The following is a 16,714-nucleotide window of genomic DNA, read 5'->3' on the forward strand; positions in this document are numbered from 1 at the left end:
ACATCACATGTACCTCACCAAGCAGGGCTGGACCACATGGGATGCCTCTTACCAGGGCTCTCGTGTTGAGAGCAAGGCGGCCTGGGAAAGGAGGATCAAGATGCTGCATTCGGAAGTCGTATTTATTCAGTGTCTCCCACCATACTAACCAAGACTTCCATCGAGAGGGGAGAAGACTGAGAAGCCGGCAGAGAAGCAGCAAGAACCCTTTTCATGGCTGTGAGGCTGCCTCTCGGCGCAGGTTGTGTTGGGGTAGGGAAAAGCAGAGAGAGATGTTGGGAAGAGCACCCAGCCCGGGCTCCTGCTGCCAGGCTACCACCTCGTGCCTGCCTGTCTGCAGAGACACCAGCATGAGGAAAACCCTGGAGGAGAGACATGGCTTCCCTGTTGAGGCCAGGCGGTCGGGCAAGGTGCTGGCATTGGTGGCCCGCAGCTTCACCCGAGAGCGGACGTGTCCCGGCCCTGAGAGGGCCTTTAGGTGTACAGTGGGGGAAAGGGCAGCTCAGGGGTCGGCTGGAGCCTGCAGAGAATGAGGGGGAAGACGTTGGGCTAGAGCACTGTCCAGGGCCTCCAGGGCAGGCCTGCTCAGGAGCTGTCTGGGGCACACAACAGCCCTGCCACCTACCAGTTATCTGGGCTCCAGACAGTGCCAGCAGCCTCCATGAGGTGGAAAGTGTAGGCGTGGCGCGAGCGGTCAGAGAAATTCCGCTCGCTCTTGTGCACTACTTCTCCATGGATCAGGATGAGGGCCCCTGGCAGGGACACAGCAGGTCAGGAGAGCACTCGGGGCAGGAAGGGACATGGTGGGCAGTCCCCTCCCTCTAAGCGGTGGTGTGGCCTCTTTGTCCCCATCCTCATCCCGGGAACCTCAAGGACCTGGAGTCTGCCCCAGGTTGTAGGCTGTGCGGTTGGACATGGGTTGCCCCAGGATCAAGTCTTTGCACTGTGGCCCACGCCCCCGCAAGCCTCGGCAGTGGCATTGCCTTCTGCGCCATTTCCAGAACCAGGCAGAAGCCAGCTGGGGCCTCACCCGGGAACACAGCTTTGGAACTCGGTTTCCCTTTTCTGAAAGAAAGGGTGTGGGGCTTCCCTGGTGGTCCTGTGGTTAAGAAGCCGCCTTCCCATGCAGGAGATGCAAGTTCGATCCCTGGCTGGGAAACTAAGACTTCTGCATGCCACGAGGCAGCTGCCTGCATGCGCAACTCCTGAGCACACACGTCACAACTAATACCCAATGCAACCAAATAAATACTAATGTAAAAATCGAAAGGAAGTGTGTGCTGACAGCCAGGATTTCTGAGCACTTGTGCACCATCTCACACACAACATCTCACTGGCTTCCCCACTTATGTTTGGGGAAACAGGCTCAGAGGGTTTCAGTCATTTGCTCTTAGAGACAGTCTGCAAGTAGCAGCAATTGGATTCCAGCCCAGCCTGGGGGACCCTGGTGTCAGTCACGTAGTGCCCGCCCGACCTTCCCTCCTGCTGTGACTCCCCGGCCCTCAGGTCAGAGCAGGCACAGACCCCCTGGGCATCACCTCCAGGCCCTGCTCCCTGCCCTCTGCACCCCCTACCTCTCAGCACTGGTGTGGGCACAAAGAGGCTGTTATCCCGGGTTGGCTCCGACCCGAGGAAGCTGGTGCCAGGTGCCAAGCCACCAGGGGCCCGGACCATCCTTCTCGACACTCCACCTGCAGGCCAAAGTGAGGCCTTCAGCCTCTCTTTTTTTTCCAGGTCCTTCTCCCATGGGGGCGGGGGGCTTCCCAGATGGCTTAGTGGAAAAGAACCTGCCTGCTAATGCAGGAGATTCAGGAGACATGGGTTCAATCCCTGGGTTAGGAAGATCTCCTGGAGTAGGAAATGGCAACCTGCTCCAGTATTCTTGCCTAAAAAATCCCATGGATAGAGGAGCCTGGTGGGCTACAGTCCATGGGGTCGCAAAGAGTCTTAACACGATCGAGCACGCACGTGTACACTCATGGAGGGTGAGCACAAGTGAGCAGGGAGAGGGAGGTGGCCTCACCTGTGTGGGAGCCAGGGATAAACCAGAGGCAGCCATTCTCCAGCATGGCGTCTTCCAGAGCGATCCACAGGCCCAGCACCCGGCCCAGGGGCTCCGTGTACAGGAAGGAGGCGTCCTGGTGAGGGGTGACTGCAGCAGGCCCACCTGAGCGTGAGAAGCCCCACCCCGCCTCACCTGGGCCCCAATTCTACTCACTCCTTGGTCCTCCCAGGAGCAGTTAGAATCTCCCCACTTCCTGGGCTGGAGACTCTGGGCAAGAGAGATCCCCTCTCAAAACTTCAATTTCCTAAACCATAGAGCAGTCCCTATGATAACCTAACTGCAAGGCTGCTGAGGAGTCCCATGAGGCAATATATGCTCAACATTGTAACTGCAGCCTAGAAGGCAGCGGCTATTGTTTTGTTGCAGCAGGCAACTCAAGCCACTGTCCTTAGGCAGGGAGGGCACCTTGGCCACCAGATGGCCCAGTGTAAGCCCCCAGGGGCTGAAGACTGAGAAGTTGGGTACAAAGCAAGGGACGGACACAGAATCCCCCTTGTAAACACCCCCTGCATGATGCTGGGGCCCAGGCCACCAAGGAGGACCACTCAACAGAGGAACTGAATCTATAATAACAAAAGTGGGTGCTAGGCCTTTCCCAAGGAACTGTGTGCTTTCTGAACACCAAACTTTAAGAGAGACTTTGACAATCCAGTGTCCAAACAAAGGTGTCCTAATGGTGGGCCCCCCAAAACACTGGGAGGAGGAAAGGCTGAAGGAGCTGGGGGTGCCGGATTAAGAGACGACAAAGACGGCTCAGGGAGACAATGGTCACCCCCTTCGGGAGACTGTCCCTGGGCTTGGCGGAGAGGAAGGGGCCTTACAAAGGAAGGACTTGGGCTTGTGCAGGAAGGGAAGAGCTGCCTGCAGGGGGTGAGCCCTCTGTCACTGGAGGTATGTGAGAGAAGGGGATCATCGCCCATGAGGGAGGCGGGAAAGGGTAACTGTGATTCCAGCAGGTGTGTAATCAGATCAGCAATTTCTATGCTGAATCAGCCCTCCAGGGAACTTGGTAAAATACAGATTCCCAGGCCCTTGGTTCCCTCAAGATCTCAGAGAATGGGGCCCAGGAATGTGCATTTTTAACCCACAAGCAGGTTGCTACCAGGTTTGGGAACCACTGTGTCAAGGACTCCGGGACCACCCCCCCCACCCCACCCCACCCCACCAGTTCACTCTGGAAACAGCAGAGGAGGCTGGTCCCTCTGGGGCCCTGACAATGATTGATGTCCCAGATCTCCCACCAGGACTTTTGCCAGGGCCCCAGCCTGCTCTTGGCTCACCTTCACCTCCGAAGTGAGGTTGCTGCAAGAGAGGGGACGGGCCAGGTGAGAGCAGGGAAGGGGTGGGGGGGCGCTGCTCTGAGTCATCTCAGTGGGATGCTCCTGCCCCTGCCACAGGTGTTTATCTCCCAGGCTTCCCCATCGGCACCCAGCACCTACTGTGCCAGCCCAGGAGGGCTGCAGAGAGAAAAACAACCCTGCCTGGCAGGGAGCTCCCAGTCTGAACACGCCTTCAGATACCTTCAAACTTCTCTGGGAAGAGAAGACTCACATGCCTAACAAGAACACAAGGCAGGGGACTTCCCCGGTGGTCAGGTGGTTAAGAATCCACCTTTCAACACAGAGGACTGGGTTTGATCCCTGGTCGGGGAACTAAGATTCCACAGGCCACAGAGCAGCTAAGCCCACGCACTGCACCTACTGAGCCCATGTGCCACAGCAAAGACTTGACGCAACCAAACATAAAATTAGTTGTTTGTTTTCTTTTAAAGACACAAGGCAGAAGTGAGGGGCAGTGGGAGAAACTGGGGCCCAGACCAGCAGTTAAGCCTCTAGGCTTCAGGGTCAGAGATGGGTCCTCTCTTCCCAAGGGAGTTGGAAGGCTTCTTGGAGGAGGTGGCCTGGGCTTGGCCTTGAAAACTGAGAGCAAGGCATTTCAATAGCCAACAAAAGGAGGAGGCAGCCCTTGGGCCCCCTTCCCTTCTGCTGCTAAATTGTAACTGAGAGCCAAGGGAATGCCAGGCATCCTAACCAGGGGAGACCAATTTTCATGTTCCCTTGCCCACTGAGTAGTAATTCTTTAGGGAGAAAGCTTGTGGCCCTTGAAGGGGGGGCTGGTTTAAGCACTGTGCCCATTTTATAGAGGATAAACTGAGGCCTGGGGAGGATGGGGTGCTCACCTTAAAGATATACATGCTCTGCACCACCACAGGCATCTGGAGGCCCAGACTTCTGGCCAAAGCCTGGAAGAGGGCAGAGGTCACACAGCCAGCCTGCCCACACTCACATCTGGCCTACCTGCCCGCCCTCGCCAACACCTCTGCTCACCTGCACCTTGGGGGAGTGTGTGGCACGCCTGAAGACTGGGTCATGGGCATGCAGGGCTGCGGGACAAAGGTGAGATGAAGAGCCAGTCCCCAGTCCCCTCCCGGGCGTAGGCCTGCGCACGCAGGATCAGGCTTCACTTTGATATGCTTCGCTATTTTCTGTGCATTAAGCTTTCCGCTTGTTTATAACGAAGGAATGGAGGGCAGGGCCCAAGGAGGAGCCTGAACCCAGAAATGCCATCTTTTGGGCTACTAACTTACTGTGTGCTTTGAGGGAAGGCTCCCCCAACTCTTCAGAAGACCTTAGGTTCACCCAAGATCCTGCTTACCATGGCCAATTTTGTTGATGGATTTCTCCGGTGGGACCAGGAAATTTCCTGTGGCACAAAGAACAGGTCAAGGCAGAAGAACTAGAGTCCAGCTACTTGCAGACAGCTGGCCTCAGTGCACCAATCCCCCAGCCCCGGGGGGCAGACACTCAAGTCTAGCCAGTGTAGGGCCCCAGTTCCAAACCTTGTTTGTCAAAGACGCCTTTCTCAAAGAAGAATCGAATCTTGTCACCACTGCTTAAGAAATAGTCTGTGCTGCCCTGTGGAGAGGGGACATCAGAGGGACTGAGAGAGCATCCCGGGGTCACAGGTGGGCCTGGCAGAGAGGGAAGAGGATTCAGAGGGCCCCCCCCCCCCCGGAACCCAGCACAGAGCTGCAGACTCCACTGATGCTTCTCAGACTTGCTCAATGCAACACAGATGGTAAACTGCAAACCTGAGGGCCTGACAGCACAGTCTGAAGCTACAAGCATGGAAATTTTTGGAAACCTCTTTTTTTTTTAATTAATTAATTTATGTATTTGTCTGCACCAGGTCTTAATTGTGACACACGGGATCTTTTTTCTAGTCGCGGTATGTGGGCTCTTAGTTGTGGAATGTGGGATCCTAGTTCCTTGATCAGGGATGGAACCTGGGCCCCCTGCATTGGGAGCATAGATTCTTACTCCTGGACCGTCAGGAAGTCACCCTGGGAACCTCTTAATAAATCACATGACTCATACCCGATAATGGCATGATCAAAGAGGCCTGGTTCCCAGGGAGCTTTGGGCCACTTGGGAAACCCTGGAGCTAGAATACTGGGGTTCAAATCCCAGCTCTGACACTGACGGGCTGTGACCACAACCACATTACTGAACCTCTCTGGGTTTGGTTTCCTCATAAAATGCACAGGCTATTAAAGCCACCTATCTCATAAGGTGTTGTAGGGAGCATGTGGTTTAGTTGGTGACTGAACAACATATGGAAAGCACTAGGACAGTTGCTTGGAAGATGGTGTCATGTGAATATCTGCCCCTCACTATTACTGGGCTTCCAGGGGCCGCAGTGGTAAGGAATTCACCTGCCAATGCAGGAGATGTGGGTTCAATGCCTGAATGGGGAAAGATCTCCTGGAGGAGGAACCGGCACCCCACTCCAGTATTCTTGCCTGGGAAATCCCATGGACAGAGGAGCCTGGCGGGCTACAGTTCACGGCGTCACAAAGAGTTGGACATGACTGAGCACGTACATGTGCACACACACGTGTACACACAGACACACAAGGCTCCAGAACAGTCCTTGGAATGTGGTGTCATGCGAATATGCGCGCTTATTATTGTAGAAAACACTCAGTGAGGGCATGGCTAAGTGCTCTCTAAATATAAGCTATTACTAATCTTTTTCTTAATAACTTCGCCTTGTTAGTTTTAATATCAAATTTCGAATTTCTTAGCATCATATGAAAATGATGCTCCAGGAAGATGTCCCAGGCTTTCCTTGTGGCTTTGGTCACACATGATCACCATGCCATATATATATGAACAGACTCAATGAAAAGTAAAAGTGAAAGTGTAAGTCGCTCAGTGGTGTCCAACTCTTTGCAACCCCATGGACTGTAGTCCGCCAGGCTCCTCTGCCCGTGGAATTCTCCAGGCAAGAATACTGGAGTGGGTTGCCATTCCCTTCTCCAGGGGATCTTCCTGACCCAGGGATTGAACCCCAGTCTCCCGCATTGCGGGCAGATTCTTTAACGTCTGAGCCACCAAGCAAGCCCATGCACGATACACACGTATACATAATCTTCCTTCCGAGTAGGGGCATTGGTGTCACTCAATTGTGCCTATGTCACCATGGAAGGAAGACTATATTTACACAACACACACACATGTATAATCTTCCTCCCCGCGTGGTGCCTTAAGGACAGTTGAGTGATGCCCCTACCTAGGTTCCCAGGTGGCAGAGCCCCACCTCTTCCTCACCTGAACACATCTGCTCTCACAGGTGCCTGCCTGGCTCAACTCAGTGACTCATCGCGGTTCTTTGAAAACTTTCAGCTTCCCACTGAAAACCGAAAGGTTTTTTCTAACATTCTCAGCTCCTCTGTACTAGGATCAGAGTGAGGGAAACAAGTCTAAGAAGCATCAGTTTAGTTCAGTTCAGTCGCTCAGTCATGTCCGACTCTTTGCCACCGCATAAACCGCAGCACGCCAGGCCTCCCTGTCCATCACCAACTCCAGGAATCCACCCAAACCCATGTCCATTGAGTTGGTGACGCCATCCAACCATCTCATCCTCTGTCGTCCCTTTTCCCTCCTGCCCTCAATCTTATAACGGATAATAATATTAAAGACAATGATGCTACATGCGTGTCAAAGATGTTACTAAACTCAGTAATTCACAAAGGAACCAGCGACATGTTCAAAGGAGAATTTCAAGAACCACACAAATATAGGCAATGAGAAACACTGAAATGAATTTAGAGATCAATGCAAAACTGATATAGCCACAGGGACAATCAATAATTGCATCCTGCCAGACCCACTTCATGCCCATTTCTATGGACAAGTATCATTGAGTTATCACAAAACTTGCAGGATTGTCAACTTAAAAAATAATGAAAAGTGCAGGTAAAGAAGAGCTGAACAGGACACCTGCCGATCTTTCTTAAACATCCATCTCAAAGTCTTTCACAGTATCAGTAGTGAATATTGAGGATATGCTGGATACCAGTACAGCGAAATGAAACCTACTGTTGGGAGCAAAGCTGTCATCCTATAAACCCCCTTTCCTTCTAAAGTCCCCATTCTCTGCGTAGTAAGCCTTCCAGTCATTGTGATTCCCTTTATGCCCACCAGATGGCAGAAGCTCATTGCCATGAGTAAGAGTGAGCCCCCATTACTGAGCCTAGACCACAATTTGTTTTGTGGTTGTTAATATATTTATTATATGCAGAGTACATCATGAGAAATGCTGGGTTGGAGGAAGCACAACTTGGCATCAAGATTGCCAGTAGAAATATCAATAACCTCAGATATGCAGATAACATCACCCTTATGGCAGAAAATGAAGAAGAATTAAAGAGCCTCTTGATGAAAGTGAAAGAGGAGAGTGAAAAAGTTGGCTTAAAGCTCAACATTCTGAAAACTAAGATCATGGCATCTGGTCCCATCACTTCATGGCAAATAGATGGGGAAACAGTGGAAACAGTGGCAGATTTTATTTTGGGGGGGCTCCAAAATCACTGCAGATGGTGATTGCAACCATGAAATTAAAAAACGCTTACTCCTTGGAAGGAAAGTTATTACCAACCTGGACAGCATATTAAAAAGCAGACATTACTTTGCCAACAAAGGTCTGTCTAGTCAAGGCTATGTTTTTTCCGGTGGTCATGTATGGATGTGAGAGTTGGACTATGAAGAAAGCTGAGCGCCAAGGAATTGATGCTTTTGAAGTGTGGTGTTGGAGAAGACTCTTGAGAGTCCCTTGGACTGCAAGGAGATCCAACCAGTCCACCCTTAAGGAGATCAGTTCTGGGTTTTCATTGGAAGGACTGATGTTGAAGTTGAAACTCCAATATTTTGGCCACCTGATGCAAAGAGCTGACTCATTGGAAAAGACCCTGATGCTGGGAAAGATTGAGGGCAGGAGGAGAAGGGGACGACAGAGGATGAGATGGTTGGATGGCATCACCGACTCAACGGACATGGGTTTAGGTGGACTCCAGGAGTTGGTGATGGACAGGGAGGCCTGGCGTGCTGCAGTTCATGGAGTCGCAAAGAATCGGACACGACTGGGCGACTGAACTGAACTGAACTATTAGTGATTAACTGTGTAGTTTGGGGCATGTGAACTGAACTACAATTATCCTTAATTTATCTGTAAAATGGGGGCAATAATGTTGACTTTATAAATTCATAGTAAGGAGTGAAGGAAATAGGCAAAGAAGACACAGTCTGGTGCCTTGAGAAAGTTCAAGGCCTGACTCAGTGTCAGAATGAGCTGATGGGGGGACTCCCCTGGTGGCTCGTGGTTAAGAGTCTGAGCTTCCACTTCAGGGGGTACAGGTTCTGTCCCTGGTTGGGGAACTAAGAGCTGAGCAGTGCTGCAAGGCCAAAAAACTGAACCCATGGGCCTTGGGACCTGATCTTTTCAGGCTTCACCACCCATCAGAGACCATGTCCCAGCCCCACCTGCTCCAGGCACCTACCTGGGCTCGCAGCTGCTCCTCCTCCTGGGTAGAAAATTCTGTGCGACTGTGGAGAGGGACATCCATCTTGGCCACGATCTCACCAATCCTCTGCTGCATGACCTCACACTCGTCTGCAGATAAGAACCCTTCCAGCACCAGGAATCCATCCTCCTGAAACTGCAGGCAGACAGGCAGGAGACTCAGGCTTCCCCCTATTCTCAAATGCTCTTCATGAGGACTGATCTGACCCCTCCCCAAACCAGAAGCTGTCTGAAGGCAGGACCTAGCGACCTGTTCGTTGCTCTGCGCGCCTCCCTGGCCATGGTGCCTATGTCCAGTGAAGGGCAGTGAGTGTTGGCTGCTTGAATGAAGGGGAGTGAAAGCAGAGATGTCCCCACTGTAACCCTCCAGTGGGCTTGAGTCACATGGGGATACAACCTTATTCATTTATCCAACCAACATTGACTGTACATCTACCGTGCACCAGACATGGCTTTAGGAGCTGGAGATTCAGTCATCAACAAGCCATCCATGATGCCTGCCTCCCAGACCTGGTCTAGGAAAGGAGATAGACATCCAACAAACCAGTATACAGGGGAATCTGTTACACAAAGTGTGCTTTATCTCCCTGGAATATAACCCAGGTGATAGAAAAATATTTACAGACATGGGAATGTGTTCTAGATATATTGTGAGATTAGAAAAAGAAGTCATGGGAGTTCCCTGGTGGTTCAGCAGCTAAGACTCCCCGCTGCTCCCAATGCAGGGGGAACTAGATCCCACATGCCAGGACTAAGTGTTCACAGGCTACAACTGAAGATCCCATATACCGAAAAAAAGATAAAAGATCCCGAGTGCTTCGACTAAAGCCCAGCGCAGCTAAATAAATAAATGTACTGAAGAGCCAACTCACTGGAAAAGATCTTGATGCTGGGAAAGACTGAGGGCAGGAGAAGTGGGTGACAGAGGATGAGGTGGTTGGATGGCATCAGTGACGCAATGCACATGAGTTTGAGCAAGAGATAGTGAGAGACAGTGAAGGACAGGAAGGAGAGTGAAGGAGATAGTGAAGGACAGGGCAGCATGGCATGCTGCAATCCATGAGGCTGCAAAGAGTTGGACATGACTAAGTGACTGGACAAGAACAACAAAAAAAAGCCAAATACAAATTAGTATTCTAATTTGTGAGATCTTGGGCAAATGCTGTCTAGTGGGGTCACACCTGTCCCTCCACAGAGGGCTGTGTGAAGGCCCAGGGGACAGAAGGAGTTCTAGGTCCCAGTACTGTGCCTGGCACATAGTAGGAGCTTGGGGAAACATGTTGAATGGGCAGTTCTACCATCTGTAATAATACACGGAAGAACTATCCAAAAAAGTTCTTAAAGGCCCAGATAATCACGATGGCGTGGTCATGTACCTAGAGCCAGACATTCTGGAATGCAAAGTCAAGGCCCATGTAGCAAGCATTACATGAACAAAGCTAGTGGAGGTGATGGAATTCCAGTTGAGCTATTTCAAATTCTAAAAGATGATGCTGTGAAAGTGCTGCACTCAATATGCCAGCAAATTTGGAAAACGCAGCAATAGCCACAGGACTGGAAAAGGTCAGTTTCGTTCCAATCCCAAAGAAAGGCAATACCTAGGAATGTTCAAACTACCATACAATTGTGCTCATTTCACATGCTAGAAAGGTAATGCTCAGAATTCTTCAAGCTAGACTTCAATAGTCTATAAACCGAGAACTTCCAGATGTATAAACTGGATTTAGAAAAGGTAGAGGAACCAGAAATCAAATGGCCAAAATCTGTTGGATCATAGAAAAAGCAAAGGAATTCCAGAAAAACATCTACTTCTGCTTCATTGACCACACTAAAGCCTTTGACTGTGTTGATCACAACAAACTGTGGAAAACTCTTAAAGAGATGGGGATACCAGACCACCTTACCTGCCGCCTGAAAAATCTGTATGCAGGTCAAGAAGCAACAGTTAAAACTGGGCATGGAACAACAGACTGGTTCCAAATTGGGAAAGGAGTACGTCAAAGCTGTATATTGTCACCCTGCTTATTTAACTTATATAAAGAATCAGTTCAGTTCAGTTCAGTCGCTCAGTTGTGTCCAATTCTTTGCAACCCCATGAATGGCAGCACACCAGGCCTCCCTGTCCATCACCAACTCCTGGAGTCCACCCAAAACCATGTCCATTGAGTCGGTGATGCCATCCAACCATCTCATCCTCTGTCGTCCCCTTCTCCTCCTGCCCTCAATCTTTCCCAGCATCAGGGTCTTTTCCAATGAGTCAGCTCTTTGCATCAGGTGGCCAAAGTATTGGAGTTTCAACTTCAAAATCAGTCCTTCCAGTGAAAACCCAGGACTGATCTCCTTTAGGAGGGACTGGTTAGATCTCCTTGCAGTCCAAGGGACTCTCAAGAGTCTTCTCCAACACCACACTTCAAAAGCATCAATTCTTCGGTGCTCAGCTTTCTTCACAGTCCAACTCTCACATCCATACATGACCACTGGAAAAACTATACCCTTGACTAGATGGACCTTTGTTGGCAAAGTAATGTCTCTGCTTTTTAATATGCTGTCCAGGTTGGTCATAACTTTCCTTCCAAGGAGTAAGTGTCTTTTAATTTCATGGCTGCAGTCACCATCTGCAGTGATTTTGGAACCCCCAAAAATAAAGTCAGCCACTGTTTCCCCATCTATTTGCCATGAAGTGATGGGACCAGATGCCATGATCTTAGTTTTCAGAATGTTGAGCTTTAAGCCAACTTTTTCACTCTCCTCTTTCACTTTCATCAAGAGGCTCTTTAATTCTTCTTCATTTTCTGCCATAAGGGTGGTGTCATCTGCATATCTGAGGTTATTGATATTTCTCCCAGCAATCTTGATTCCAAGTTGTGCTTTCTCCAGCCCAGTGTTTCTCATGATGTACTCTGCATATAAGTTAAATAAGTAGGGTGACAATATACAGCCTTGGCATACTCGTTTTCCTATTTGGAACCAGTCTGTTGTTCCATGTCCACTTCTAACTGCTGCTTCATCATGTGAAATGCCAAGCTGAATGAATCACAAGCTGGAATCAAGATTTGCTATTCAGTTCCTCAGTCGTGTCAGAGTCTTTGTGATCCCATGGACTGCAGCACACCAAGCTTCCTTGTCCTTCACCATCTCCTGGAGCTTGCCCAAATTCATGTCCATTGCTTCAGTGATGCCATGTAACCATCTCCTCTTCTGTCATCCCCTTCTTCTCCTGCCTTTAATCTTTCCCAACATCAGGGTCTTTTCTAATGAGTCAGCTGATTACCATGAGAAATATCAACAACCTCAGATATGCAGATGATACCACTCTAATGGCAGAAAGTGAGGAGGAATTAAAGAGCTTCTTGATGAGGGTGAAAGAAGAGAGTGAAAAACAGGCTTAACCCTCAACATTCAAAAAACTGAGATCAATGGCATCCAGTCAGTCCTATCACTTCTTTGCAAATAGAAGGGGAAAAAGTGGAAACCATGACATATTTTATTTTCTTGGGGTCCAAAATCACTGTGGATGGTGACTGCAACCATGAAATTAAAAGATGTTTGCTCCTTGGAAGAAAAGCAATGACAAACCTAGACAGTATGTTAAAAAGCAGAGACATCACTTTGCAGACAAAGGTCTGTCTAGTCAAATCTACGGTTTTTCCAGTAGTCACGTTTGGATGTAAGAGTTGGACCATAAAGAAGGCTGAGGACCCAAGAATTGATGGTTTCGAATTGTGCTGGAGAAGACTCTTGAGAGTCCCTTGGACAGCAAGGAGATCAAACAATCCTAAAGGAAGCCAACCCAGAATGTTCATTGGAAGGACTGATGCTGAAGCTGAAGCTCCAATCCTTTGGCCACCTAATACAAACAGCTGACTCATTAGAAAAGATCCTGATGCTGGGAAAGATTGAAGGCAGGAGAACGGAATGACAGAGGATGAGATGGTTGGATGGCATCACCAACTCAATGGACATGAGTTTGAGCAAACTCCAGGATATAGTGAAGAACAGGGAAGCCTGGTGTGCTGCAGTCCATGGAGTCACAAAGAGTCGTACACAACCTAGTCAGACAGAACAATAATTGTGATGGACCTTTGATTTTATTTGGCCCCACAGGGCGGCTTCCGGGATCTTAATTCCCAGTCCCAGCATCAAACCCTGTGCCCTCCGCAGTGGAAAGGCCAAGTCTTAACGACGGGACCACCGGGGAATTCCCCGGACCTTTCAGCGTTTCAAGGGCTGTATATCAACACACTGTCTCAGCGTAGGTAATGTACGCGTCCGCGCTTGCTCAGTCGCATCCGACTCTTTGCGACCCTGTGGACTGTGCGGCTCACCAGGCTCCTCTGTCCATGGGATTCTTCAGGCAAGAATACTGGAGTGGGTTGCCATATCCAGGAAATGTATGGGATGTTTTAATTTTCTTTTTTGAGATTTTCTGTAATTTTTTTTTTTTCGCATTTTCCTCTTGCCACCAGGAACAAACCACAAGGGTCAGGGTGTTTTTTTTTGTTTGTTTGTTTGTTTGTTTTCAAACGTCTCCGTCGCTCTAATTAAGGCTTAGCTCTTTCCAGGTGGCGCTAATGGTAAAGAACCCGCCTGTCAATGCAGGAGAAGAGACGCAGGTCGGATCCCTGGGTCCGGAAGATCCCCTGGAGGAGGGCATGTCAACCCACTCCAGTATTTTTGCTTGGAGAATCCCATGAACAGAGGAGCCTGGTGGGATACAGTCCGTAGGGTCGCAAAGACTGGGACAAGACTGAAGCGACTTAGCACACAGGCACGCTGGAACGCCCGCGGCTGGTTCCACAGCCAAGCGCCTTGGGTGAGGGGTGGGCTCAGCGGGCCCGCCCCCTTGCCCGGCCCGCCCCTTCCCAGACCCTCGGCCCCACCCCGACCCCCAGCTCTCAAGACCCTGTGTTTTAGCCTGGTATTGTCACCTACACGTTCCCCCACCACCGCTGGTGCGGTGACCTGGACGGCCCCTGGCTGTGTGTGCAGAAGTTAGAGGTCGTGGCTGTGAACCGACCACTCTGGGCTTCAGTTTCCTGTTTCGAAAAATACAACGGGGCGGGGTCGAGTTTCCTGGACTAGCTCAAGTTTTGAGGGGCCCCTTATATTTATCTGACCCTCGGGGTCTCCCAACCGGCAGGCCCCTACCTTCTGGAGCTGTGAGGGACTCAGGCAGGCCATGCTGACCCGGGGCAAGGCGAAAGGGTGGCTGGTGGCTCTGGGTACCGAGGCCAAGGCTGGAGAGGGAAAAGTTCAGGAGGGGAGAGAGGCGGAAGCCTGGGAAGCCCAAGAACGTTTAACCCTTCTCTGCCCAGAGAAAACCAGAATCCTGGCCTCCCGTCCTTCCCTGACCTCACCCAGAGAAAACCCAATGTAGCCCCCAGCCCTTCTCCACACCACCCCCCCCTCGTCTCACTTCTGTCCTCCGGTGGGGCCGCCTTGTCTCTGCCCCACATCCTGGAGCCATCCCTTTCCCCACCCCCCAGCTAATCCAGGATTAGCCAGTCCTGATCTCTACAAGGCTTCTATCTGAGCTGTCCCCTTTCAATTTCTTTTCAGAAACCTGTTTACAAGGTGCCTACAAGTTGTGTCCCAGCAGGGTCCCGGCAGGCAAGAGGACACCTGAGTCCCAGTCCAGGGGCTGCCACTGACTGGACCATCCGACCCACGCCTGCCCCTCTGCTGGGTGAGGTTCAGACAGTGCCCAGGCCACCAGCTTAGGCAGTGGGGCAGTCCATGGGGTCGCAGAGTTGGACACGACTGAGCCACTGAACTGAACTGAGGCCGCCAGTGGCAACGTGGGATGCGATGGAACGCAGGGTGGGTGCTGGGCCAGCAGACAGGCTCTGAGCGGCCTTGCATTCCAAAGGTGTAAGAGGGCCTGGGGGAGGAGTGTCCACCCCCACCCTTGATCCCCTGAGACTCTAGGTCCTGAGAGGATTATAGATCTGTCTGCAGCTTTGAGGAAAGTACGGGGGATCTGATGGCGTGGGGTGGGGGCTGGGCCTTCAGAATCAGGGTGAAGGAAGCCAGGCTCCCTGTTCCCCACCCCCAGGCCCGAGAAGTTGGTGTCTGAGGCTGGCGGTCAGCACACCCACCCTTCCAGCCAGCCCTGCTCAGCAGCTGACAGGGCCATTCTGCAAACTGGCTGCTGCTTCTGAAAACGGGCCACTGCCCTTCCCCGAAGTGACGCTTTCTGAATGGCGAAGGGACACAGTGTCTTGGGAGTGAGCGTGGGGACACAGCTCAGCCCCTGGGGGCCTTGGCCCTGAGTCAAGCACTGCTTTCTGGGCCACCACACTGGAACTAGCTGCCTGGGCCCTGCTTCCCCAGAGCAGAGAGCTGGGGCAGGGGTGACCCCCTCCCCACGGGCTTCCGAGGCCAGAGGGTGTGAGGGACCCCAGGGACAGGCTGGTGAGGAAGACACGTGAGAGAACCCTTTGGGGAAACACAGCCAAGACTCAGCTCCCTCGCAGCAGGGAGTAATCCCAGCTGACGCCCCACAGATCCAGAGACGCCCGCCACAGTGTCAGGAACACAGTGAGGGTCTCCCTGTAGTGCTGGGCCAGCAACTCTTGGGGAAGCCCCCTACACACACACCAGCAGCCTGACCAGGTTGCTGCTCGTGCCTCTGGCCTTACTTTCCCATCCGCAGGTTTGGGGGCAGGAGTACCTCCTGGACGCTTGGCAAGTGTCACAAACTGTTCGTTAGCAGGAACTGTTCTGGGTGGAATGTGAAGGTATTTTTAATTAATTTTTTGAACGTCCTCAAGTTTTCAAAATTGCTGTTAAAATCAGAGAAAAGGCCACCAGTGTGGTTTTAAGTTGGAGCAAAGAGCCCTGGGTTGGGGCAAGGGGTGGGGCTGGGCCTCCCTGTGATTTGTCCACTCATTCAGCTCAGGCTTTGGGAAGTGGGTGGGTGGTGTTTCCACATGGCTGTTTTTTTCCAAAAGCTAACCAGCTCCAGATTGGAGGCTGGGCCACCCCAGGACTGAGGTGGGGGCACTCTGGGAGAGGTACCAGACCTGACAGGTGAAGAGGAGGGTGTGGCAGGGAGGGCACAGCCTGCCAAAAATCCCACGACAGAGGCAGAAAGGAAAACTCCTGATTCACTCCCGAGGTCACCTGGGTGGGGGTCAAAGTCCATGTAAGGAGGAAAGACACTGGCAAGTTCCTGAGGAGTTGCCCAAGCAACAGCTAAGGCCTTATTGTTAAGGCCAAGGTCAGACATAATGGCCCTTTTTCTTCACCAAAAGACCCCTGCCCCGGGGCCCACGTTGGCACAGCAGGAGCGTCACTGGTCCATGAGGAAGATAGATGATTGATTACCAGGAACCAGGCCCACTGCTGGAGCGGAGCACCTACGAGCAAAAGCTAAGGAAGCTCCAGAACCGTCCTGTGAGGTTTCCAACCCCATCCTAACTGTATAAATGAGGGGACCGAGGATCACATCAGGTAAAGGGCAGAGCTAGGATCTGAGAGCAACTCTGCCCATCCCCCAAGCTTCTGCCCTTGACCCCAGGGCGTGCCTTCAGCACATCCAGCCCAAAGGGGCTGTGAGCTGGGTCAGTACTGCCTCTGCAGAGCCCTGGAGACTGGCTGCTGGAATTATAAGGACCCGAAGAGAACAGCGTAGATGTGCCCAATGCATAGACGGGGACGTGGAGGGCTTGGGAGGGAAGGGCCTGCCCAGCTTCACGTGGGGAATGACTGAGCTGGGACAAGGACCTGAGACTCCTGGCTCCCACTCCAGTCCTCCTTTCCCTCCCACCAAGGCTCACGAGG

At 51.5% G+C, this 16,714-nt stretch overlaps 1 protein-coding gene across 1 annotated transcript; it reads right to left on the reverse strand.

Annotated features, from left to right (window-relative positions):
- Nucleotides 1-104: 104 nt before the first annotated feature.
- PHYHD1 (phytanoyl-CoA dioxygenase domain containing 1) lies at nucleotides 105-14,184 on the reverse strand. The gene is made up of 11 exons (XM_004005588.6): nucleotides 14,078-14,184; nucleotides 8,907-9,065; nucleotides 4,905-4,980; nucleotides 4,721-4,768; nucleotides 4,393-4,448; nucleotides 4,245-4,307; nucleotides 3,346-3,367; nucleotides 2,024-2,152; nucleotides 1,575-1,691; nucleotides 626-752; nucleotides 105-520 (listed from the first exon to the last, which is right to left on the reverse strand). The coding sequence occupies exons 1-11, from the start codon at nucleotides 14,108-14,110 to the stop codon at nucleotides 475-477; spliced, it is 876 nt and encodes a 291-aa protein (XP_004005637.1). The 5' UTR covers nucleotides 14,111-14,184; the 3' UTR covers nucleotides 105-474.
- Between the last annotated feature and the right edge of the window lie 2,530 nt (nucleotides 14,185-16,714).

This window comes from Ovis aries, chromosome 3 (genome assembly GCF_016772045.2).
Source record: "Ovis aries strain OAR_USU_Benz2616 breed Rambouillet chromosome 3, ARS-UI_Ramb_v3.0, whole genome shotgun sequence".
Classification (NCBI taxonomy): Eukaryota; Metazoa; Chordata; class Mammalia; order Artiodactyla; family Bovidae; genus Ovis; species Ovis aries.